At 39.7% G+C, this 26,451-nt stretch overlaps 1 protein-coding gene across 2 annotated transcripts in view; it reads right to left on the minus strand.

The window, feature by feature from the left end:
* SYT17 (synaptotagmin 17) overlaps positions 1-26,451 on the minus strand; it is an 87,680-nt gene that overhangs the window by 32,351 nt on the left and 28,878 nt on the right. For both annotated transcript variants that reach the window (XM_020965299.2, XM_020965297.2), the window contains exons 6-7: positions 15,393-15,513; positions 8,089-8,244 (exon numbers count right to left, since the gene is read on the minus strand). In XM_020965299.2, the coding sequence (XP_020820958.1) occupies positions 8,089-8,244; positions 15,393-15,513 (277 nt within the window). The remainder of the gene's footprint in view (positions 1-8,088; positions 8,245-15,392; positions 15,514-26,451) is intronic.

Raw genomic sequence — 26,451 nt, forward strand, 5'->3', positions numbered from 1 at the left:
ACAATCCACTGCATCCCAGGCCAATCCCAGTCATCCTGACTTTTGTCTTGTCATTGGACTAAATACAGTAGGTGTCAAGGAGAGTAGTTCCAGATAATTTCAATAACCCTACCTAAATGGCCCCAAAAGAAGCACAGGGGGCCCAAGGTACCACTGAGAGTAAAAAATAGAGGCTCTTCTGTAGGGGGTGCTGATGAAGGAGGAAAGCACAAAATTCAAGTACAGAGGTGGGGAGAGGTAAACAGATTTACCACAACCCAACCAGATATTGAGAACTGAAACCCGATTGGAAGATGAGAAGGGCAACGTGCTTCTTGAGCAAGCTTCCATGAGGTCAGAAATCAATTGAAACTGTAGTGGCAGAGAGTAACCCTTATACAGTGCTGTGTTAAAGCTGGATACAAAGAGGCTCCATGTCTCCAGTCAAAACAAGGACCTCTAGAGTATCTTCCTGCCCCATCTCCAATCTCCTGTAGTCTTGATAGGCCTCTGAAGAAAGACTGGGGAGCCGGACTTTGAGACACTGTTTGCTAGGCACTGCAAAAAATGATAACTTATATTTAGATACTTTCATCTTTTTAAAAATATTTTCCCCATTAAATTGTGATTTCCTGGAGAATATGGCCTGTCTTTTGCCTTTTTTTTTGTATCTCTAGTGCTTAACACAGTGCCCAATATATCATAAATGCTTAATGAATATTTTTGATTGATTGATTAATTAAGATTTATTGACAATGGAGCAATTAGAGTTTGGTAAGACACTGAAGAAGCCAAAGTCATCCATTGCGTCTCAGGCCACTGGATTTCAATGACTGGAGACTCTGTGCAACTCTGTTTCACTTAAATCCAATTCACAAGCAAGTCAAGACATCACCCCATGATGTCATCGGTCCCTCTTCGAAAATGAAGGATGAACAACAACAACACAACACCATCTTCCACTTTTGTGCCTTTTCAATGGCACGTGCTAGGAATGCTTTCTCTCTTCATCTCCTCCTGGCTTCCCTAGTTTCCTTCAAGACAGCTCAACTTTCCTGGTTCTTTCTGCTGCTAATATCTCTCATCTAAGATTACCTTCTGTCTATACCATGTACATGTAGAGTTGTTTATATGTGAACTCCTTAAGAACAGGAACCACGTTTTTGCCTTTCTATCTTTATTACTTAACATAGTGCCTGGCACATATTAAATAAATGCTTGCTTATTGACACTAACACCTCAAACGCAACATATCCAGAACTTAATTTATCATTTCTACTCTGATAACTGCTTTATTTTTGATGATGGTACCACTAACATCCAAGTCATTCAACCTTGAACTCTCAGATTCATGTTCTCTATTCCTCACCCCATCCCCATTCTAGGTAGTTGCGAAGTATCAAATCTTCTACAATTTTTCTTGCATTCATCTCTTCCTTTCTAATTGACTGCAATCATTCTAGTTTAGGCCTTCATCTCTTCTCCTCCAAACTGTTGTAATAGTCCATGAACCAGTCTTGTCACCCATCTATTTACCCACCTCTTAATATACTTATTGCTATTACGATGCCATTTCTTTACTCAAAAACTATCAGTGGCTCCCCATTCCTGCTGCCATTCAAATTCTCCACAATCTGGCTCCAACCCTGCAATTCCAGTGTTATTTCAGGGTACTCAATTCATCCAAACTGATGTCTCCATTCGCTGCCTCCAACCTCTCCAAAATTCAGAGCTTTGCTCATGCTATTTTCCCTATTTGAAATGTACTCTACATTCATGCATATGTACACATGGATACAATGCATACCTCTACACCTACCTCAATCTAGTAAATTCCTTCCCTTGTTTCCAAGGCCCAACTCAGGTACCATTTTCTTCCCAAAGCTTTCTCTGAGCTCTATACTCCACATGAAATTGAATTATTTGTCCTCAAATCTCACAAAGCACTTTGCTGAGTCCTATGCATTCATTATTCAATCTCCCTTATATCTTATTTGTACACACATCTCTGCCCCATTAGACTCCAGGATAGCAGGACTGGTGACATATCTCTCTTCATATCCTAGAGCATAGTACATATAAAATCTTTGTCAAACTGAAGAATATTGAAAAAGCTAAAGGAACAGGAAAGGCAAAACTATGAGGATATCCTGGTGAAGCCTGGGGACAGAGAAAAATAGGCTGTGGCTCAGGTTGCTCCTTCATACCTAGAAACTACACCCACTGCTCCAAAAAGTGCTCTAGCATCATGTGAAAACAAGAAAAAATAATTACCTTTCTACCCAATGGATTTTTATCTCTCTGCAATATACTAGGGTTGGGTATCATTCTTTTTTTTTTTAATCTTGAATCCTAGAAATCCTTTACATCCTCACCTTTAAAAAAAAGAGATTAAACTAAATTAAAAAGCTCCATGGCCCCACTCAACCTCTGTGGCTCCCACCTTACTTGACTCTTCTTGCCTTCTTCCCAAGTCACAGTTTCTGTTGCTGCTGACTCCCCCTCCCCCCTGCCCCCATCTCACTCAACCTTTGTGCTTCCCTCCTCTTCTCCTTGCTCCAACAAAATAGTGCAATACTTGCCTCTCAGTTCACAGCTGTTGCTAGTTCCCATTTACTCCCCGTCTCTTCTCCCTTCCCTGCCTAACTCAATACTTATGCCTTCCTCTCTCCATGAACTACTTCTTCCCTATGCCTCCCTCCCAGGCCACAGATGATGCTATAGCCCACCCACTCTCATCTCCCATGCCCCTGTTCAACCCCTGTGCCTCCCTCTTAGGTCATAGTTATACAGTTACTACTGCTGCTCACCTGGTATACTTTTTCTCCCTTCCTGCCCCACTTCAACCTATGTGTCTCCCCTTGATCACTTCTGCCTCCATCTCAGGCCACTGCTGCCCACCTATTCTCTGCTTCTATGCCCCCACTAAGCCCCTTCCAAACCCTCCCCAGGCCACCATTGGTGATGCTGCCCACCCACTCTCTTATTCCATGCTCCTGTTTCCCCTTGCTGTCTTCTTCCATACTCGATTCAGGCTGCAGTTACTATGTCCATCTGGTACATGTTCTCTCCATTCCCACCCCACTCAAGCCATGTGTCTCCCTTCTAGACCATAACAGCTACTTATGTTACTGGTCTCCTCCTCTCTTCCTCCTTCCTTCCCTCACTGCTTCTTTCTTGTTTTTGTAGCTTGTCTCACCAGAAAATCCAATTAACCAATTTAGTTCTGCTGCTGCAGAAGGCCAAGTAATAATAGAAAACAGAGCAAGTGGCCTTCCTTGCTCCCACTACAGATGCCTGTGAGACCTCTGAATATCCCAGTAAGACTGAGAAGCCTATGAAGTCTAGAGACTGATGCAGAATTCTTGTTGAAATGCAAAGTAATGGTGCCTTACTGACTGTTTCTTCTCAGTCTCCTTTGCCTGATAATCATCCATATCCCAGTCCCTAACTGTGGGTGTACCCCTAATCTGTCACAGGGCCTCCCCTATCTTCTCTCTCTGTATTCTCTCCCTTGGAGATCCTGAAAGCTCCCATAGGTTTAATTATCATCTCTATACAGATGATTCCCAGAACTACATATCTCTTAGCTCCAATCCTGCTTCACCAACTGCCTACCAGTTATTTCAAATCAAATTCCCAGAGGCACCCCAAACTCAATCAGAGCTCATTATCTTTTCCCACTTCTGAATTTCTTTTAATGGTGCCACCATCTTTCTCTTCACCCTGCTTTGCAGTCTCAGTGTCATCTCTGACTTCTCATTCCTCTGTACTCCACATATCCAATCAATTGTCAAATTTCATACCATTTCTACCCCTACAATATCTATTGCATCCATCCCCTTCTCTCTACTTATATAGTCATCACCTTTGTTTAAGTAGGTCTTCATCAACTCTCACTTGTATTATTAAAAAACCATCTTTACTAGTGAAGTGAGAAGAACCAGGAGAACATTGTACACAGTAACAGTAAAATTATAATGATCATCAACTATAAAAGAGACAACTACTGTCATCAATACAATGATCCAAGACAATTCCAAAGGACTCATGATGCTATCCACCTCCAGAGAAAGAACTGATGAAGTCTGAGGGCAGATTAAAGCATAATTTTTGTGCTTTCTTTATTTTTCTTGTTGTTTTGTTTATTTGTTTGTTTGTAACATGACTAATATGGAAATATGTTTTGCATGATTTCACACATATAATTGATATCACATTGCTTGCCTTCTCAGTGTGTGGGGGAAGGGTAGACAAGAGAGACAGAATTCAGAACTCAAACATTTAAAAAATAAATGTTAAAAATATTTTTTAAAAAAGGAAAGAAAAGGATCTATACTGTGCCTCAAGTCTCTCCCCTCTCCAATCCATCCTCCACATAGCTGCCACATTGGCATTCCTGAAGTACACATCTGACCATGTCATTCTCCTGCTCAATTACTTTAGTACTTTAGTGCCCAATTAAGTCTAAGATCAAATATTGTATGGCATTTAAAGCCCTTCATAACCTGGCTCCAACCTATCTTTCCCACTTTATGTATACTTCTGTTTTGCACAAAGGACAATGTCTACTAGGGTTTCTAGTCAGAGAGATTGAGCTTACTTCTCCTAAGGCCTACCCCATGTTAGCTAAGATAGATAAGGTTTGAACTTTAAAAGGTATTAAAACCACCCTCAAGATGAAGTTCCCAGGACACTAAGGCTTGAATTACTGACATAGCTTCCCAGTGGTCTAAGTAAGAAAGCCAGTACAGTCAGGAGCTCTTTCCTTGGCACCTTCTTGTCACCATGGTGAATGCTGAGTCAAGGAAGCTTTGACCAACTGATTTAATGCTGTCATCTTTGCTGAATTTCCTTTTAATGTTATGGTTAAGTAAATTTCCTTTTGTTAGCTATTAGATGGTCCTGTGAATATCTCATGTCATTCGAATCCCAAAACTGAATCACAACCACAGCAGCCTGAATTGGGCCTAACCTTCATAAAACTCTTTGCAGACTGGCCAATTTGGTCTTCTTCCTGTCCCCCACACACAACATTCTATGTCCACTACCAGCATCTTTACCCAGGCTGGTCCCCATGCTTGGAATGAACATGCTTCTCACCACTGCCTCTTAAAATCCCCTAGTTTTCTGGCTCAGCTCAAGCATCACCTTCTACATGAAGCCTTTCCTGATCCCCCCACCTGCTAGGAACCTCCCTCCCACATAAATGCCCCACCTTCTACTCCCTCCAATTACCTTGTATTTATTTTGTTAAAATTATTTACATAAATGTTCTCTTCTCCAGTTGAATAACAACAGACTCCTTGAGTCTGTTGACAGGTACTTTTTGTCTTTGTACCCAAGACCAAGGACAGTGCCTGACACTTAGAGGCACTCAGATGTTTATCCACAGATTATTTATATACATTATCTCATTTGTGTGGTACACGAATTATTTTGAAAATGAGGAAACCGAGGCCCCAAAAGTCTAAAAGTAGGGACAATATTCGGGTCTGGAAATTGTCTTATGCTCAGAATGGGTTCAGATATTGAAGTAATTCCATAGTGTGACTGCAGCATTCATTGCTAGGCATTTCCTCTGGATGATTTTGTCTCTAATTAACTCAAATTTCATTCTTTTTACCTACTTACCAGTAATAACCACCCCTGCCTTCAATTTCTTTTGATAGAATAAAGCTCCACTGAATTTTCCTCATGGCTTCTGGGCTAAGAATTTGATATTTTAGGTGTTGAATTTTTTTTCCTTCCCTACCTTCTTTTGACTCTAGCTATAGACATCACCTGACTGAAAATTACAAGAAAAGGAATCTTCTTCACACATAAAAGGAAATATTCAGGAAGCCAGGAATACCAACCAGAGCTTAATTACAGCCTTTTACCAAGGAATCTCTATGCCAAAAATTTAAACTGCTATTCAACCTCACTTTTGTGATGAAATGTTTGGAAACAAGATAATGGGTTGGATTTCAGCATTTCAGATCAAAGCTTTTTCTGTTATTTAAGAATGAAAAGCCCCAAAATTCTGTCAGTTTGAGTTCAGTAGTAATGTAGATTTGCTCAGATACCCACCAATTCACTCAATTTTTCTCAGACCATACCCTATAACTTTAATATCCTGGCTTTGTCCCAGGGGACTGACAAGCTTCTCCATCACCCATCGTAGGAGATCCTGAAACCCTGACTCCTCTTGTACTAAAAAAGTTCATAGCACTTAGTGTGTGACCACTGGATGGAATGAGGGGAGGGTGTGGACAGAGAAAGGCAACACAGTTAAGGTGATGTCACTGTTAGAGAGGTCACCAGGGTTGAGCCAGGCCCAGCCAGAGAGGAGTTCACCAGCAGCACAGCCATGAAATAGGATTGGAAGTTCCCAAGGAGTTCATAACCTTTTTGTGTGTCCTCGACCTCTTTGGCTGTCCAGGAAACCCTATAGATCCAATAATATTTTTAGATGCAAAAATAAAATACATGGGATTGCAAATGAAATCAATTATGCTGAAAAACAGTTATTGAAATATTTTTAAAAATCAGTTCATGGATTCCAGGTTAAGAAACTCTGCTGTAGGAGCATCCCTATTTTAACTAATTTTTCTGGCTATCTAGGTACTCTTTAAGAAGCTAAACTAGTAACTCAATTGTTCCTAAACTGCTAAAGGAATACAAGTGAAATCAGTTCATGAGGCAAAGCCCTTGTCACCCCATCCTAGTTTCATTTATCTTCTTTTATTTAAATACTCAATAACCATGATCCATAATAGGATTCTGAGACATGAGGTATAAATTGTTGGCATAGAGATTCCTTGGTAAAAGGCTGTAATTAAGGTATACTAGAGATCACCTAGCCTAACCCTTTTTCATTTTACATTTTACTGAGACTCAGAGGCATTAAATATTTCCCCTCCAAGCACATACAATTTGCACATAGCCCTTTGCTTATATTTACAAGGCTATTTTTCCATGTATTTAGTCCCTCTAACTTTCCAATGTTTTGTCCTATCACCCTCATATCCTTTTTTAGGTTCATTCACATGATTTCTTTTTGTCAGTCTCAAAGTTTTCCTATATCAGGGACCTCTTCTTCTTAACTTGATCTATATGGCACAGAGCCTGCAGCAACAGCTTACTAAATGGTTGGTTCATTGGCACAGAGGCCAACCAGTACATAAAATAAATACCTGACATTTACATGTGCTTTACAGTTTGCAAAGCTTTCAGTATACATTCTATCATCTGAGCTTTACAAGAATTTTTTGATATCGGAAGGTACTGCAGATATGATCATTATTGCCATTTTACAGATGTGGAAATTTAGGCTGAGAGAGGTGCAGTGACTGACTAACCCATGGTGACATAGCAAGAGATATAAATGCATGTCTTCCTAAAGTCCAGGACTTTGTCCACTATGGGACAAGCATCTCAGTGATGTAACTGTGCTCTTAAAAAAAAAAAAAGATTGACTTGCTTTCCAGGTCCTTTTCATTCACTGATGGAGGAACACCGGTCTAAGAGTCAGAACGCTTATGGGCTTGAATCCCAGCTCCATTTGTATTCATGTCATTTGGGATTGTTCTGAGCCTCTAGTGAGGAAATGCATAGGAAAGGCTCTACGAACTTAAGATATTATATCAAGCCAGGGATGATGACAATAAAATTTCCATTGGACTTCTATATTTGCCCTCCAGGGGTCTCAATCAATGTACTAGTCATCTGAAAGCTAAAGCTTTATGATTTATGATTTTTGGAGGTTTGTGAGGTTTGCTCTACCACATCTCAGGGAGAATGGGTCCTCATGTGCTGAGCCCTATCACACATGGTACAGTGGAAAAAACACTGGCCCTGGACATAGAGGCACTGAGTTCAAATCCTATCTCAGATACTATCTGTATGACCTCAGGCAATTCACTAAACCTTCCTGTGCCTCAGTTTTCCTCATCTGTAAAATGGGTGGATTGGGCTAGACAGCTTCTGAGGTGTCGTCCAGCTCAGAAGCTATGATCTTGTGATCTCCAAGCTAGAAGCTGGCTCCCACTGAAGACATTGTCCCTGAGCAAGGGCAAAAGTGAAAATGGTGACCTATGGCTCAGAGTCCGAGATAAGGACACCTACCTGTAAATACTAGGCTGGCATTTTCAAGTTCTTCCTGTGGGACCTTGAAACTGAAAGATTCATTGTAGAAAGGATCGATTGTCCCTCTCATAAAGGAAGTCTTCTTGGTCTTCACAAGCTTGAGCCCGTGTACCAACTGGATCTTCACAAAGGGATCTGGGGAGAGAGGTACAAAGAAGACACAGAAAGTCAGAGCCACAGGGACCCTTGGGGTTCCTTTAGCCCAACCTTCTCATTTTATGGAGGAGAAAAGGAGAGGTGGAGTGAATTGCCCACGACAATAATTGCAAAGCCCTTAACACAGTGGTGTTTAATAATGGGTGCTTAATAAATATTCCTTCTCCCTCCTTTCCTCACCTTCTTCCCAAAATAATTTTATTGTTCAGTCATGTCCAACTCTTCATGACCTCATTTGGGGTCTTCTTGGCAACTGGAGTGGTTTGCCATTTCTTTCTCCAGTTCCTTTTTACAGAGTTGCCCAGGGTCACACAGCTGCTAAGTGTCGGAGGCCAGATATGAACTCATGAGTATGAATCTTCCTGATTCTAAGCCCAGTGCTCTGCCGACTACACCACCTTGCAGCCCAGCTTAATAACAGGAGCTTAATAAATGGTCCTCCTGCCTCCTCTCTCTATCTTCTTCCCAAGGCTATGCAGTCAGCTAATGGAAATACAAAACTAGAACTGGGTCTCAGAACTCCCAATTCCGGCTCTTTTGCTAATGGCATAAGCTGGGCCTTGGGATGGAAATTGGATTTGAATAGGTAGAGATGGAAAGGGAATGTCTTGAACATAGCTTGTGAGAATGCAGGGGCAGGAGGGAGCAAGTCAATCCTGGGAAACATTTCAGCTGTATTTCATTTCAGCTGAAATACAGAATGAATAGGGAGTAGAGCTAGGGGATTAGACCTGTAATCTGATTGGTAGGAGGAATTCTCAAGTGAGAAAACTCATTCTACTGAAGGAAGTTAGGGCTTTGTCTGCAAACTGATTGTCTTAGAGAGTGTGCCTGTTGCACTGTATAGTTAAGTGACTGGTCCAGGGTCATGTTAGTCTGTATAAGAGGCAGGATTTTAATTTAGCTCTCCATCCACTACCCCATCTGTGACTCTAGTAATGAGAAGCAGTATGAAATAAGGCTAGAAAGGTAGGTTGAAGATAGACTATGCAGGATTTTAAATGCCAGGCTAAGGAGCTTGTATTTTATCCTTGAGGCAATAGGAGGCCCCTAAAGGTTTTTGAATAAGGGAATTACATAGTATGCTATAGGGAAGTTACTTGGGTAGCTGTGTAGAAGATGGGCTGAAGAAAGGAAAGGGAAGAGACTAACATCATAAAACCTAAGCTTTTAAAATTATCCTGGTGAGAGGTGAAGAGGGGCCAGATCAGAGTGGTGATAGGGTGAGGAGACAGGAAAAGACTGATATAAGATATATCGTGGAGGGAGAATTGACAAGAGCAATAATTGATTAGACTGGGAAAAGGAAGTAAAGGAAGGAGAAAATTCCAAGATAACTGAGTTTTTGGAGGATGGATTAACTAGGATGACAGTGGCACCATCCACAGAAATAGGGAGATTAGACAGAAGAGTAAGTTTTGGAGGGAAGATTAGTTCTGATTACATTTATTATCTCATTTGACCCTTACAGCACTCTGTGAAGTAGGTAGAGCAGGTATTATCCCCATTTTGCAGATAACAAAACCTACCTCCACTGAAGTGAAATGACTTGCCCAGAGTCATATAACCAATTCATAAAAAGCCAAAACTAGAATCTACAAACAGAACTTTTTAAAAATAAATTTATGTATTTAGTTTTAGTTTTCAACATTCACTCCCATAAGATTTTGAGTTCCAAATTTTCTCCCCATCTCTCCCCTCCCCTACCCCAAAACAGCATGTAAAATGATATAGGCTCAACATATATATTCATATTAAACCTATTTTCACATTAGTCATGTTGTAAAGAAGAATTAGAACCAATGGGAGAAACCATAAGAAGGAAGAAACAAAAGAGAGAGAGATAGACAGAGAGCAAATAATATGCTTTGATCTGCATTCAGACTCCATAGTTCGTTCTCTCTGGATGTGAACAGCATTTTCCATCATGAGTCTTGAAGTTGTCTTAGATTCTTGCATGGCTAAGAAGAGATAAGTCTATCAGAGTTAGTCATCCCACATTGTGGCTGTTACTGTGTACAATGTTCTCCTGGTTCTGTTCACTTCATTCAGTATCAGTTCATTCAAGTCTTTCCAGGTTTTTCTGAAGTTCGCTTGCTCATTATTTCTTATAGTACAGTAGTATTCCATTACATTCATATACCACAGCTTGTTCAGCCATTCACCAATTGGTGGGCATCCCCTCAACTTCCAATTCTTGGCCACCACAAAAAGAGTTGCTATAAACATTTTTGTGCATGTGGGTCCTTTTCCCATTTATATGGTCTCTGGAATATAGACCTAGAAGTGTTATTGTTGGGTCAAAGGGTATGTACAGTTTTATAGCCCTTTGGGCATAATTCCAAATTGCTCTCCAGAATGGTTGGATCAGTTTATAACTCCATCAACAATTCATTAGTGTTCCAATTTTCCCACATCTTCTCCAGCATTTATCACTTTCCTGTTTTGTCATGTTAGCCAATTGGAAAAGTGTGATGTGGTACCTCAGAGCTGTTTTGATTTGTATTTCTCTAATCCATAGTGATTTAGAATATTTTTTCATATGACTATAGATAGCTTTAATTTCTTCCTCTGAAAACTGCCTGTTCATATCCTTTTACCGTTTATCAATTGAAGAATGACTTGTATTCTTATAAATTTGACTCAGTTCTCTATATATTTTAGAAATGAGGCCTTTATCAGAGACACTGATTGTAAAAATTCTTTCCCAGTTTTCTGCTTCCCTCCTAATCTTGGTTGCATTGGCTTTGTTTGTGCAAAAACTTTTCAATTAAATGTAATCAAAATTATCCATTTTGCATTTCATAATGTTCTCTATCTCTTGTTTATAGTCATAAATTCTTCTGCTCTCCATAAATCTGATAGGTAAAATATTCCTTGCTCTCTCAGTTTATATTATAGTATCAGTCTTTCTATCTAAATCCTGTACCCATTTTGACTTTATCTTGGTATAGGAGGTAAGATGTTGGTTTCTGCCTAGTTTCTGCCATACTATCTTTCAGTTTTCCCAGCAGTTTTTGTCAAATAGTGAATATTTATCCCAAAAGCTGGAGTCTTTGAGTTTATCAAATAATAGATTACTATAGTCATTGACTACTGTGTCTTGTGTACTTCACCTATTCCACTGATCCACCACTCTACTTCTTAGCCAGTTCCAAGTAGTTTTGATGATTGCTGCTTTATAATACAACTTAAGATCTGGTATGGCTTGGCTACCTTCCCTTGCATTTCTTTTCATTAATTCCCTTGATATTCTGGACCTTTTGCTCTTCCAGGTGAATTTTGTTATTATTTTTTCTAGTTTTATAAAATAATTTTTGGTAGTTTGATTGGTATGGCACTGAATAAATAAATTAATTTAGGTAGAATTGTCATTTTTATTATATTAGCTTGGCCTACCCTTGAACTACTCATGTTTTTCCAATTATTTAGATCTGACTTTATTTGTGTGAAAAGTGTTTGGTAATTGTGTTCATATAGTTCCTGGGTTTGTTTTGGCAGGTAGACTCCCAAATATTTTATAACGTCTACAGTAACTTTAAATGGAATTTCTCTATCTCTTGATATTGAGCTTTGTTAGTAATATATAGAAATTCTGATGATTTATGTGGGTTTATTTTACATCCTGAAACTTTGCTAAAGTTGTTTATTGTTTCAAGTAGTTTTTTTACTTGATTCTCTAAATATATCATCATACCATCTGCAAAGAATGACAGCCTTGTTCTAGAGAGTACTTTTTATAAGACAGCATGATATAATGGTTAGTACGCTGGACTTGAAGCCAAGAAGATGTGAATTCAAATCCCATTTCAGATATTTACTAGCTGTGTTACTGCAGGTTTCCTCAACTGCACAATGAAAGTATTAGATTCATATAACTTTAAGTTCCCATCCAATTCCAAATCCATTTGCCTATGTAAGCTATGACTCAGGTTCAAATCCTGCCTGAGGCACTTACTAGATGTTACCCAGAGCAAGAGGGCAGCTTAGTGGTGCAGTGGATAAATTACTGGGCTTAGAATCAGTAAGATTCATTCTCACAAGTTCAAATATGGCCTCAGATACTTAGTAGCTATATGACCCTAGGCAAGTCACTTAACTCTGTTCAACTCAGTTCTCTCATCTGGAAAACGAGCTGAAGAAGGAAATGGCAAACCACTTCAATATCTTTGCCAAGAAAACCCCAAATGGGATCATAAAGCGTCAGACATGACTGAAACAACTCAACAACAACTCGGTGCAAGATATTTAAACCCTCTGAGCTTGAGAGGGGAATAATAACACCTACTCCAACAGGGTTGTATTATAGGATTAGAACTGGAAGGGAGCTTAAGAGATCATTGAGTTCAGCCAAACATGCCCATTTTGCAGATGAAGAAATTAAGGCTCAGAGAGGTACAATGGCTGCTCAATCTCACAGGGATAGCTAAGCAACAGGAATAGGATTTAAATGGAGGTCCTTTGACTCTCAATCTAGCATTCTTTACGTAACAGTTAGCTCTTAACATTTCCACTATATCACATTAGGAGAAGAGAAGGGAGGTGGGGGGAAAGCACTTATATAGCACCTACTATGTAATAGGCACTGTGCTAAACACTTTACAAATATAACTTCATTTGATCCTCACAACAACCCTGGAAGATAGACACTATCATCATACTAATTTTACAGTTAAGGAAACTGAGGCAGACAGAAGAGACTTGCCCAGGGTCACACAGCTAATATGTATCTGAAGCTGGATTTGAACTCAGGTCTTCCTGACTAAAGGCCCAGCACTCTATCCACCTAGCAGTTAACTACATTAGAGTCAGTATTAAAGGCAAAGATAAGTTTGGGCATTGCCACTTTTGCCTGAAGAGCCAATGCCCTCAGTGCTTTACAAGGGATGGATACCTCAATTATACCATCTCTGCTCTCATAGAAAAAGCCATCTCCTGATGAAATGAAACTAGGTTATTTATTCATTCATACTGCAAAGTTTGCTCTAAAATATAATCTCTGATATGATTTTTAAAGTTAAATATTACAAAATATAAATATTAAAAAGAGGCTTATTTTTGACAACCAAGGAGGGGAAAGATTAATTCTCAAGTTTTAGAGACTGAACTGAGAAAATGTCCTTAGGTTATCTGGCAAAACAGAAAGAGCTGTGGATTTAAGGGTAGATGGAGTAGGTTTAAATTTAAGTGGCATTAATTTGTATTCTTGGAGAGGTGCCATGGGAAGAATAATGGATCTGGAGAATCTGGATTTGAATCCCAGCTCTGTTACTTGCCACCTCTGTGACTTTAGATAAGTTATTTAACACTCTGGGTCTCAGTTTCCTCATCTAAAAAAGAGAAGAGATTAACTTAGATGACCTCCAAGGTCTCTTGCAACTCTAATTCTACTATTCTATATGTGATTTAGCTTTTCGGAGCCTCAGTTTACAAGATCGTAAAATGGAGATAAACCTCATGAGTCCTACCTAAGGGATTGTTGGGTAGGATCACAGAATTAAAGGAAATAGTTTATAAATGTGAAATGGCCACTAGGTGGTGCAGTGGATAGAATGCCAGTCTTAGAGTCACAAAGACTCATCTTCCTGAGTTCAAAGCAGGCCTCAGACACTTCCTAGCTGTGTGATCCTGGGCAAATCACTTATCCCTGTTTGCCTCAGTTCCTCATCTGGAAAATGAGCTGGAGGAGGAAACAGCAAACCACTCCAGTATCTTTGCCAAGAAGACTCCAAACAAGGTCACAAAGAGACACAACTGAAAATGAGCAAACAAAACTATATAGATGTAAATTATCATCATTATTAATGATAATGATATATCTGCAAACTGTAAAGTTCCATAAAATCCCAATAATGATGATGATGATAATGATTGGAATTCAGGATGTGTATTCCTTACTGTTCACACTTCCTGGGTTTTGCACATGATTGCTCCCTGTTGTCATTATTCCTAAATTGCAAAAGTAGCATTTTGAGACATCAATCTATAAGCATTTATTAAGTGCCTACTATATGGTGGGCACTGTGCTAGTCAATGGACTCACAAATACAAAATTCCTGTAGAAGTTAAATGTACATATGGAAATGTTTTATATGGTTGCACATGTATAACCTATACCAGATTGCTTATCATCTCAGGGAGAGGCTAGAGAGGGAGGGAGGGATAGAATTCGGAACTCAAAAACTTTTAAAAAATGTTAAAAACTGTTTTACATGTAATTTGGGAAAAAATAAAACATTATTAAAAATAAGGTGAGACATGACACTTATAAAAATCAGCAGACTGGAAAGGTAGGAGAGAGCTAGGTTATAAAGGGCTTTAAAAGCCAAAGAGAATAGAAATATGCATAGCATGGTTTTACATACATATATACCTACATGCCTATGCACACAATACAGACATATACACATATATACACATACGTGTCAAATGGTAGACCTCCAGTTGCAGAGAAGGGAGGGAAAAACTTGGAATTTAAAATGTAACAAAAAAAATTTTTTTAAGAAGTTGAATCTTCAAAATCATATGGGTATAGAGGCTGGAGCACTGGACCTGGAGTTAACAAGACCTGAATCCAAATACTGTTTCTGTGACCCTGGATAAGTCACTTAACCTCTGTCTGCTTTAGTTTCCTAAACTGTAAAATGGGGATGATTATAGAACCTACCTCACAGGATTGTTGTATCAAATGAGATAATATTTGTAAAGCACTTAGCACAGTGCCTGACATATAATAGGTATTTAATAAATATTTTTTTCCTTTCTTCATGAACTGACAGCATTTGTCAAATGTGGTCTCAGACATATTTCTAGTAATAGGTCTCCAGTTGGGTCACCAAGATAGTATTCACTAGCTTCCATAAGTGAGAGAAATCTGAGGTAAAAAAAAGTTCCCTCCACCATTCAACATTTTGTAAATATTTATTGTCTACAAAGCTCTTTGCCAGATATGAAGATTAAACAAAACAAAGTTTCTGGGCCCATTTCCCTGACCTGCCATTCTCCCCAAATATTTTGGAAAACTCTCCTTGTTCAACCAGGGAGAATTGGATCTGTAGACTCCCACTCCCAGGTGCTCCCTTCACGTTGAGGAAACCTCTGCCCTTTGTCAACAGATGTATCTTTACCTGAGCCTTGGCTCATGTCTGTCTGAAGAAGCTGCTTGGCTCTTATCACATCAACATTCAATCTTCCAGCGCTTGGGAGATAATTCAGTGACAGCAACAGCTCTCCCAGCTCTACTTCATTCTATGGAGAAAGAAGATAATAAGGAGTTAAAAATGATAGCCACAGTGCTTCCTGAAAATGAATAAGTCAGCAGTCTCAGCCACATTTTCTAGAGCCAAAAAAAATCCACTAAACTAAAATAATACTATATTTATCCTAGAAGAAGAGAAATTATAATCATGTCTTACATTGTTAGGATGGATCACATACTTGGAGTTGGTAAGGACCTTAGATCATCTAGCTCACCCTACTCATTTTGTAGATAGGATTTGCCCAAAGTCACACAGCTAGTAAAAGACAGAACTAGGATTCAAACTCTGGTTTCAAACTCCAAAACTCAAACTCTTTCTACTGCACTTTCCCACTTTCTCTCTCCCATTGGGTCCTCCTCACAAGTCTAAGAGGCATAAGAAAATCACAGAACTTTGGATGGCATTGGTCATTTGGTGTAAAACACAATAAAAAAGAAATCCCCTTGACTAATATAATAGAAAAGGAAAATAATAAATGTTGGAGAGGATGTAGGAAAATTGAGACACTAATGTACTGTTGGCAGAGTCATGAGCTGACCCAACCATTCTGGAGAGCAAATTGGAACTATACCCAAAGGGCTATAAGACCATGCATACCCTTTGACCCAGCACTACCACTACTAGGTCTGTATCCGAAAGAGATCAAAGAAAGGGGAAAAGGATGTATTTGCACAAAAATATTTATAGCAGCTCTTTTTGGAGTAGCAAAGAATTGGAAATTGAGGAGATGCCCATCAATTGGGATATGGGTGAACAAGTTGTAGTATATGAATGTAATGGAATATTACCATACTATAAGAAATGATGAACAGGCAGATTTCAGAAAAACTTGGAAAGATTTATATGAATGGCAAGTCATTTAACCTCCATCTGCCTCTGTTTCTTCTACTGTAAAATGGAGATAACAATAGCACCTGCTTCCCAGAGTTGTTGTGAGGATGAAATAAGATAATATTTGTAAAGCACTTAGCACTGTTCCTGGCACATAGTAGGTACTTAAATCCTTGATCTCTCTCACCTCTGGCACAATGCTTAGCACACACTAGACACCTAACACATGCCTGCTGAACTAATAAATGCAAAGATATTTCTTCATAAAGGAAAAAGAAAATCATAGACCAGTTTTCCAAACTGTTTCCAACACTCCCTCAGCAGAAGCAGTGACCTCAGAGGCTTAAAAATACATAAATAAATTGATCGTGCCCAGGAGACCACCAAGTCACCCCTTTGATTCTAATAGCAAAAAGGAGAAATGATTTCCTTTTTCACTCAGCAGATAATAACATCCTGTGTCTGGAAGGACCATAAGTGGGTTCACAGCCCTAACACAGTGTAGCATACATGAGAACTATCCTAAGGGGAGACAGCTGTGGTTTAAATCAGTAGGCTTTTTCCAAACCCCTTGGCTTCTCAAAGTTCTTTTCTACCACCCCTCCCTTTGCCCTGCCAACCCATGCACCCCCAGTCTTGGAAGCTTTAAATGCCATTGATGGCATGAAGACTAGGAGAATTCCAAGGCTTAATTCTCTCAACTCAGCTTCCTCAAGATCACTTGGACAATCTCACAGCCACTACAACAGGGACAATATCAGAAGGTAACACTTTTCCCAGAAAGTGTCCCTGAAAAATAGCTCATTTCCAGGAGAGAAGTGCCACTGAATTGTTCTGGAGCCTCAAGGAGGCATTGACTGTGCTTGTAAGCCCCAGCAAATTTTGTCCCTCGAGGGCTCATAAATCAGACTAATAACCAAGCAGGTCTCCTTTTTTTAAAAATTTAACCAGATTTCATCTTGAGATGTAATTTGTGGGGAGAGGGTGAAAGGAAAACAAGGGAAGGAAGGCAAAGGGGGGAAATGTCTAATTCAATCAATGTGGTTGATTTAACATTGAAGAAATTTAATTCTATCAATCTAGCATTGTTTGGGGGTTATTTCTTTCAGAGATGGGGCCAACTGAAGGACAATTTAGTCTAGTGAGAAATTAGCCTACATTTCAGTATAATTGCATTGGGACATGGGAGGGGGAAAAAGAGAAAATAAAAAGGACCCAGTATGTCTTAGAAAAAATTTAATTGCACAGGCAATTACTGCTTTTCAATCCAGATTCGGCATAATGCTCTCTCATCATTCTCCACATCTGTTTTCATACCCCAGGATCCCTGTCTGTGAAACAGCCTGTAGAGAACAGTTTGAAAGGCAATTTAGGAAAAAGGATTCCTTTATTATAAGGAAGGGTCTACCACCTCTACCTAACCCCAGCTATAAAATCCTGTCACCAACATTGCCTTTTCAAAGTGGCCCTATAAGATTTAGTCCCAAATAACCAACTGTTATGACTAAATCTTCATTAGGTAGAGAAAAAATTGACAGCCTCCCATCTACCCCAGAAACTTTCAGAAGTAAGGTGGTTGGGGGCAGCTAGGTGGGGCAGTGGATAGAGCACTGGCTCCAGCGTCAGGAGTACCTGAGTTCAAGGCCTCAGACACTTGACACTCACTAGCTATGTGACCCTGGGCAAGTCACTTAACCTTGATTGCCTCACCAAAAAAAAAAAAAAGGAAGAAGAAGAAGTAAAGTGGTCAATAGAGGTAGAAGAATAAATATCTACTAAAAGTACTACCTTGATTCTGTAGCTGGAAAAGGGGTCATACGCTGGGGCATATTTGTCCAGTTCACTCACTGGTAAAGTGGGAATAATAACAACAATAACCCTACCTACTTCGAGCTACTTCGAGGATGGCATCATTTCCTGCTCTCTTGTCATCTTCAGGCTCATTACCTTGCCATCCACACCAAAAATCATGCCGGTAAGAACGTCCACAATTTGGTTGTTTCTTCTGATTGGTCACTGCCTCTACAGACTACTGTGTTAGGAAAACTGTAGCCTTTACTCTTCACTTCATTCCCTGCTCAACAGACATCTGCTTCACAGTCTCACCAATTACCTTGTCACCACAGATACACCTTTTCATCACTCTTCCCCCAATTCTGGAACCTTGGATATGATCAAATCAACTCTATCATTGTTCATGAATGGAGTGTATCAATCTACTAGCCTGTGGCCCCAGTCACCATCCTGGTAAACTTCTACCTAAGTGTCCCCTCCCTGGCCACCACTCTCCTGTGTTGTCTCCCCCATTAGACTGTAAGCTCCTTTGTAAGCAGGGACTGCCTTTGCTTTTGTATCTGCATCCCCAGGACTTGGCACAATGTTGGTAATAAGTGGGAATAAAGTAATAAATGCTTTTTCATTCATTGTTGTTAATGTGATCTCATGTTGCCTATTTTTTTTTGTACTTTTGGAACTGGGGAGAGGAAATAGCAACCATGACTTTAAGAGAATTTGCTCAGTCTACTTTGGGGATTGAGAGGATTGTTAGGAGTTTCCAAGGGCTCTGAGATATGAGGAAAGCCCCCAGTTCCTTTATTGTGCCCAAGGAAACAAATTCTGGATTTCTAATGTTCAGGAACACAACTCCCAAGTATCACTTTTGAAAGCTAACCATTTGTCATTCTCATTACCCTTTTCAAGCAAGCTTAATTTTGCCTTTTTCAGGCACAGAAACAAAGAAAACCCTCTTCCATCCTATTATCTGTAGACCCTGCTTTTCATTATGCATGAATCTATAATGTGGCATCTGTTGATTTCCCAGTGAAGCATCTCATTGGCATGTCCATACTTTCTTGCCCAGGTTGATGACCTATGATCAACAACATACTCCAATTCAAAGTCCTTGAGTTAAAATTCAGACCCAGGAATAGGTGGGCATGTCAACTTCCCATGATGCTTCTCAATGTGCATGCCCTTGATATTATATGAATCAACAGAAACTCACCCCAGCCTCCTCTCCCCAAGCAAGGCCCCCACCTCATATGGCATAAGTAAAGCCATGAAGCTGGACCAGGTTAGCACACTCTGAACATCTAGTAACACCTAGACCTCTGGATCACACAGCTGGAAAAATCATCACTCTACATTCAATCAAAGAACAAGCAAGCATTTAGAAAAGAAAGCCTCTTTGGATCTCCTCTCCAAAGCTTTAGCTTGCAATGTATCTGCCTCAGGTTCCTTCCTACATTTTTCTTATTACCTACCCATCCCTGGATGGGATATACATGTCCTCTCAAGAGGTGACTTCAGAAAGTCCAAGGAAGAGCTGCTGGTTATCCCTGGAAGATCTGAAATGCAGCTCTGTGAATTATTCCTTTCTCCATCTGATTTAGTCAGGCAGGAGTAGATCTCACATGGACACACACATAGATCTTTGCAAAGAGATTTCAAAGAATCTATAGGGCTTCTAAGAGATTATTTGGCCTATTAAAAATCCTTTATACTACTTTCCCTTCCCTCCAAGTCTCCATTTACAAAATCTGGAATGTGGTTCTGTGTCTAACTTTAGCCTCAGTGGTTTTGACAATAGATTTCTGAAAGCACATGCATGTTGTTTTAAAAGGAATGGAGTATAGAGGGAGGGCAAGAGAATCAAAGGGGAAAGACCTTGACAGAGCTCAGCCAAAACCTAGCTGGATGCTGGGAGTGACCCTTTCAGCTCAATGAATCTCTCAGAACTTTTCAGTTGCCATTAGGACTTAAATGAGGCCCACAAAAAAGAAAGAACAGTTAAGGCTACTTATAACAGGAATTACAGTAACTATGTTGTTCCATGGAAAAACTTATATTAACTGATATAAAATACAGTAAGAAGAATGAGAAAAGCAGAACAACATAAGCAAAATATGACAATTTTGTAGCACTTCATGTCATGAAATTATAATCAAGTTTGGCTTCATAGAAGAAATATGAAAATATCTTCCTCTACTTTTTTGCAGAGGAAGAGGACCACAGATGTGGAATACAGTATACAAAAGACTTTACTTCTGTGGATCACTTTTCTTTCTTAGTGTTTTTTTAATTTCTTCATTAAAAGGGATGGCTTACTTGGAGGGGTAGGAATACAGTGGATATGCAGATTTTGTTTAAAAAAAAGGTATTAATAAAAGCTTATTTTTAAAAAAAAAAAAAGATATTAGGCTTTCCAGTGGCTAATTAATTCATCACATGAGGTACTCCCAGGTCACTGAATTACAGAAAGCAGCAAGGGAATATCCACCCTACATCATCAACAATAACTTCCCCTTAGAAAGTTGTTCTAAGAGACAAAGCTCAGGGATAGTGCATAAACACAGAATTCAACCCAACTTATGGGACCCTAGTGGCACTGCCCTACATATGAACTTTTTTCATTAGACAGGTATTGATGAAGCCAGGTGACCTAATGCAGCCTTTCAAATATTATCCTTATGATGGCATTTGGAGGAGAGCATAACATGTGCATCACAGGCCTCTGGTGGTACAGTGAGAGTAAAATGCTCTATTCTTAAGAACCAGAGAGTTGATCTGAGCTGTAATAATTACAAGTCTCTAGCATGGGGAGATATTTAATCATTGGGCCATCCGGCCACCCAAAAGCAAAATAATCCTTACTCTCCCCTGAAGTGACAGCATCCATAAAATTATATTCTTCACCATTTCAACAAGTAGGAACACAAATCTAGACCTAAAAGGGACCTCAGACACCAAATGGTCCAATTTTCTCATTTTACAGATGAGGAAACTGAGGTCCAGAGATGTTAAGTGACTAGAAGGTACAATGGAAAGATTGCTGGACTTGGAGTCAGCAAAACCAGAATTCAAATCCTGCCTCAGACACTAGCTGTATGACTCTAGGCAAGTCATTTAATCATTGAGTCTCAGTTTCCTCATCTGTAAAATGGGGGTAGTAATAGCACCGATCTCCCAGGGGCAGGAAGATCAAATAACATGAAAAGTGCTTTGCACACTTTTAAGCACTATATAAATACACCTATTAGTGTTGTTGTTGCTGCCGCTGCTATAGTTACCCAATGTGGGATTTGTACCCAAGTCCTTTTGCTCCAGGTCAGCGTACTTTCAACTGTACCAACTAACTCCCACCACTTGTCCTAAGTAACAGGCAGGTACCTTTTTGCCAACTTGGCCTGGTTGAAGTAAAAGAGTGTTAGTTATGTTCTTTTCTTGGCCTGGCATTCATTTCACTCAAGATCTAGAAACTGACAACGCTAAAAGACTTAGCACAATGACCAACCATGATGCCAGAGGACTGATAATGAATTCCGTTACCTACTCCTTGACAGAAAGGTGACAGTTTCAGGGTGCTGAATGGAGACATGAATTTTTGGACACAGCCAAATGTGGGAATTTGTTTTGCTTGATCATACAAATTTTTACAAGGCTTTTCTTTTTCTTTTCAGTGGGGTTGAATGAGGGGAGAAAATCAATTTTTGTTCATTAAAAAAAATCAAATTTTTAAAAAGCCTAGAAATTGCACCTCAAAAGCAATTTCACCCATAAAACATTTCCACAGCATGAACTGTAAGGGCAACAGTGAAGTGAGACTCTTAAATATTTCCACCTTCACCCACTATCAGCACAATGTTAGCACCAGGCTTGATTTGAAGAAGAGCCCAATCCTGAATTGTTTCCTACTCAAACAAATCTCTTTCTCCTCTTGTTTCCTTTCAACACAGTTAAGCTCTACTCAATTAAAAAAAAAAAAGACATCAGAAAAGTCATTTGGTATCAAAAGACTATGGGGAAAGGCATTGATCTAACACTCCTTCAGAAGTTACTTAATTGTGTGGTGCTAACAGTGGTTTCTCTGCCTTCACACTGGATTTGGAGTCTCTTCAATCTATGCTTAATGCAGCCAGGAGACAGCTGCTTTGAATATGCTCTTTTACAACCTGTAAAGGCTTTGCTATGCCTTTGTTAATGGAAGGAAGGAAGAAAGATGTGAGGAAAGAAAGTGATTCTGGAGGTTGCATAAACCTGAGCTCCAGAGCTGTATTTTCCCTTTGACATCTGAAAAGTCTATGTTCACGGCTCAATGGCTGTCTAGATTAAATCAATCCACTCCAAATCCTCTCAAGAGTCTGGAAAAAAAGTGAGGCACAGCTGCCACCCTAAGTTGGTTTTCCAGTATATTTCACTCCTCTTAGGCATCTGTTAATGGCAAACTACTTAAGGATATGTCTGCCTAATAACAAGAAAAACATACATGTAAAACTTGGCCTTTGATAACATAGAATTTGCCAGCCATGGCAAATCCGAACGCAATAACTAAGAGAATTAGGAGTGGGAGAAAAAAGTATTACCATTTCTTTCTTGTGGAAACAGTAGTATCCATGACACACTAAGTAGCTGGGACCCAAAAGTCCCATTGGTAGGCTAATAATAATAACAATACAACTAGTATTTATATGTTTTAAGGTTTGCATAGTGCTTTATAAATCTTATCTTATTTTATCTTCACAATAACCTTCGGAGGTAAGTGCTATATTATCCCCACTTTGCAGATGCAGAAGTGGGGCAGTCAGAGATCAAGTGACTTGCCTAGGGTCACACAACTAAGAAATGTTTCAGGAAGAATTTGAAGTCAGGTCCTTCTGACTCCAGGTTCAGCACTCTATCCACTGTGACATCTATATACTTGAAGGAGGCCAAATACAAGTGTCTATAAGAGGTTCTATATACGCCAAAATAGCCATAGCAACACAAAACTGGAAATAAAGTAGATGCCCATCAACTGAGGCATGGCTAACCAAATTGTGGTACATGGATGAAATGGAATGTTACTGTGCCATAAGATGCTAAAAATACAAAGGATTCAGAGATGCATGGGCAGACATATGAACTGCTGCAGAGTGAAGTAAACACAACAAGAAAATATACATACAATGTCTACTACAGTATAAATAGTAAGAAACTAATGTGTAATTAGAATGAATGAATTTGTACTCAAAGAAAGGTTGAGGAAAATACACCTGTCTCTCTTCTTTACAGAAATGGGACACTACAGGTATGGATTACTGCATATGCTGTCAGATACAGGGAGTCATTCCATTAACAAGCCATTATTAAGTACCTACTATGCACCAGGCACTTGGTGTTTTGGTTGGTTTTCTAAATTTTTTCCCCTCTTTCTTTTTTAATCTTTCTTTCACAAAGGGATGGTGTACTGAATAGGAGAGGATGATATGGGGTATTAGAAAAAGAAGATGTGAAAACAAAAGGTGAGAATAAAAAAGACAATTTTTTTTAAAGGAACAGGAAAATACTCACTGCCAGGCAGTTTTAGGAAAACTTCTGAGCTGGCTGACCATGTTTTAGCTACCATAGCCTCTTTGACTTTTAGGCTGCCAGTTGAAATGTTATGACCCATTCTCACTGCCTAGCCAAATTCTACCTATTCATCCACACTCAGCTTAAAACCTCCCCCTCCATGAATACTTCTCCAGCCACTCCAATCAGAAGGGATCTCATCCCAACTCTGAAGCTGGCAGAATATTTCTTATCAATACCATTAGGTACTGGTAGTGTTTCTCATAGTGTTGTATTGAAGTGTTGTTATTTGTTTCCAGTTGTGTCTGACTCCTTATGACCCCTTTTGGGGTTTTCTTGGCAAAGATACTGGGGTGGTCATTTTACAGATAAGGAAACTGAAGCAAACAGAGTTAAGTGACTTATCCAGGGTCACACAGCTAGTATGTGTCTGAGGCCAGATTAGAACTCCAGTCTTCCTGACCCAGGACTGGCCCTCTATCCATTGTACCACCGAGCTGTCCACTGAAGTATTCCTTGCCTCTAATTCAATCGTCATGTTCTGCATGTTTTTCAATCTTTTATTTTCCTAAGTCTAAGTCTAAGCTCCTTTAGGGTAGGGCCTCCATCTTATCCATCTTGGCAACCCTCTCCTAGTGTTGAGCACAGTGCCTTACACACAGTAGATACTCAAAAGATGTCTAACACAAATGCTGCTAAACTCTGAATTCACCCAGATAACTGGGTTTAATGTGGAGGTATTTTTGTATGACACATTAGCTTAAGACCCAAAACCCACTAGGCTAAAAACTTCAATGGTCATCTTTTCAACTCAATTAGCAACAAGCTAGCAAACTCTACAAGGTGCATATAAAACATTTAAATGCAGACTTAATTAAGTAAGGGCAGTGCAGCTTAGGAGGGGGCAGGCAGGTGGTGCAGTGGATAGAGTTCCAGGCCTGGAGTCAGGAAGTCCTCTTCCTAAGTTTAAATTCAGTTTCAGATATTTACTAGGTGTGTGACCCTGGACAAGTCACTTAACCCTGTTTGCCTTAGTTTCCTCATCTGAAAAATGATCTGGAGAAGGAAAGCGCAAACCACTCCACCATCTTTGACAAGAAAACCCCCAATGGGGTTACGAAGAATCATACATGACTGAAACAACTGAACAACAATAATAGTGCAGCATAGTGGACAAAAGGCTGACCTTAGAGTTAGGAAAGCATGGAGTTGGTTCAAGTCTTGCCTCTTATACAAACCTGGGGTGCCTAAAGTCACTTAATCTCTGAGTGCCCTAGGTGAATGTCTACGACTGAAAATTATACAGGAGTTGCTATTTGGCATCAGTGAAGGGAGTTTCCATATCAAGAGTTTATAACAATGATGAAATCACAGGTGGAGATTCTTATTCCTCCCTTCTTCCCACTCCATACTCAAAAAGGTTCTCATGGCAAAGTCTCTGGCATGGGTTGACAAAAGGTTGGAACGACTCATTCAAACTTTAGAGAGTCCACTGGGCCCCACCATCCCAGGTGAATCAAGAGGTCTTCTCTCTCAGGTCTCTTTCAACTTGCCCTCCATAGCTGGCAAACGAGGCTGTGCTACTGCTCTCCTGTCCTGGGGACCACTGTAACTGTCCTCTCTACAGCTCCCCTTACTATCTCCACTCCCCTCCATCCTCCTCCACACCCCACACTTCAGGCTGGTGCAACCAGGTGGCGCTATGGATAGAGCACCAGGCCCAGAGTCAAGAAGATCTGAGTTCAAATGTGACCTCAGATACTTCTAGCTGTTTGACCCTGGGTAAGTCACTTAACTACTGCTTGTCTCAGTTTCCTCAGCTGTAAAATGAGGATAATAGCACCTACCTCATAGGATCGTTGTGACCAAATGAGATTAATAGTTGTAAAGTACTTGGCACAGTGCCTGGCACATAATAGATGCTTAATAAATGCTTGTTACCTTCCTTGCCTTCCTTCCACCGACACACAGTTTCATGGAAATTGAAATCCTGGGAACTTCAATTAGATCCATCCTTGAGGCCCAGGGCCTCATTTGAAATACAGCCCATATGTACAAATTTATTTATAGCAGCTCTTTCTGTAATAGCAAAGAACTGGAAACTAAGGGAGTACCCATCAACTGGGGGATGACTGAACAAATTATGGTATATGAATGTAATAGACTATTACTGTTCCATAAGAAATGACGAAAGGGGTGGTTTCAGTGAAATCTGGGAAGACCTGCATAAACTGAAAAAAAGTGAAATTTGCAGAACTAAAAGAACAATTTATACTATAATAATATTGTGAAGAAAAAACAATTTTGAAAGCCTTATCAACCACAATTCCAGAGAAGGGATGATGAAGCATACTAGCCACCTTCTAACAGAGAAGTAATGGACTCAGGATTCAGAATGAGATGTATACTTTTTGGACATGGCCAATGCAGGGACTTGTTTGACTGTGCATATTTGTTGTAACAAATTTGATTTTCTTTCCTTTTTCTTTTTTTTTAATGGTGGTGGGGTGAGAAGGAAAGAAAACCAATTTTTGTTCATTAAAAAAATTAATGAAATTTTTTTAAAAAGTGTAACCCTTTCTCAAAAACTTGTCACAGTCACAAATGTTTATTGACTGATTAAAAATTACTTTCTTTGCGCCCTGTCTCTGCTGTGAGAAGCTCACTTTCGAGGGTGGGGGGAGGAGATGGGAACACTGTCATGTTTCCCAGTGTGTGGCTCAAGGACCCTATGAGAGAAGCGGACTATCTGTGTAAGGCACCATCA

The sequence above is a fragment of the Phascolarctos cinereus genome, unplaced genomic scaffold, assembly GCF_003287225.1.
Source record: "Phascolarctos cinereus isolate Bilbo 61053 unplaced genomic scaffold, phaCin_HiC Scaffold_4;HRSCAF=312, whole genome shotgun sequence".
In the NCBI taxonomy this organism is placed as follows: domain Eukaryota; kingdom Metazoa; phylum Chordata; class Mammalia; order Diprotodontia; family Phascolarctidae; genus Phascolarctos; species Phascolarctos cinereus.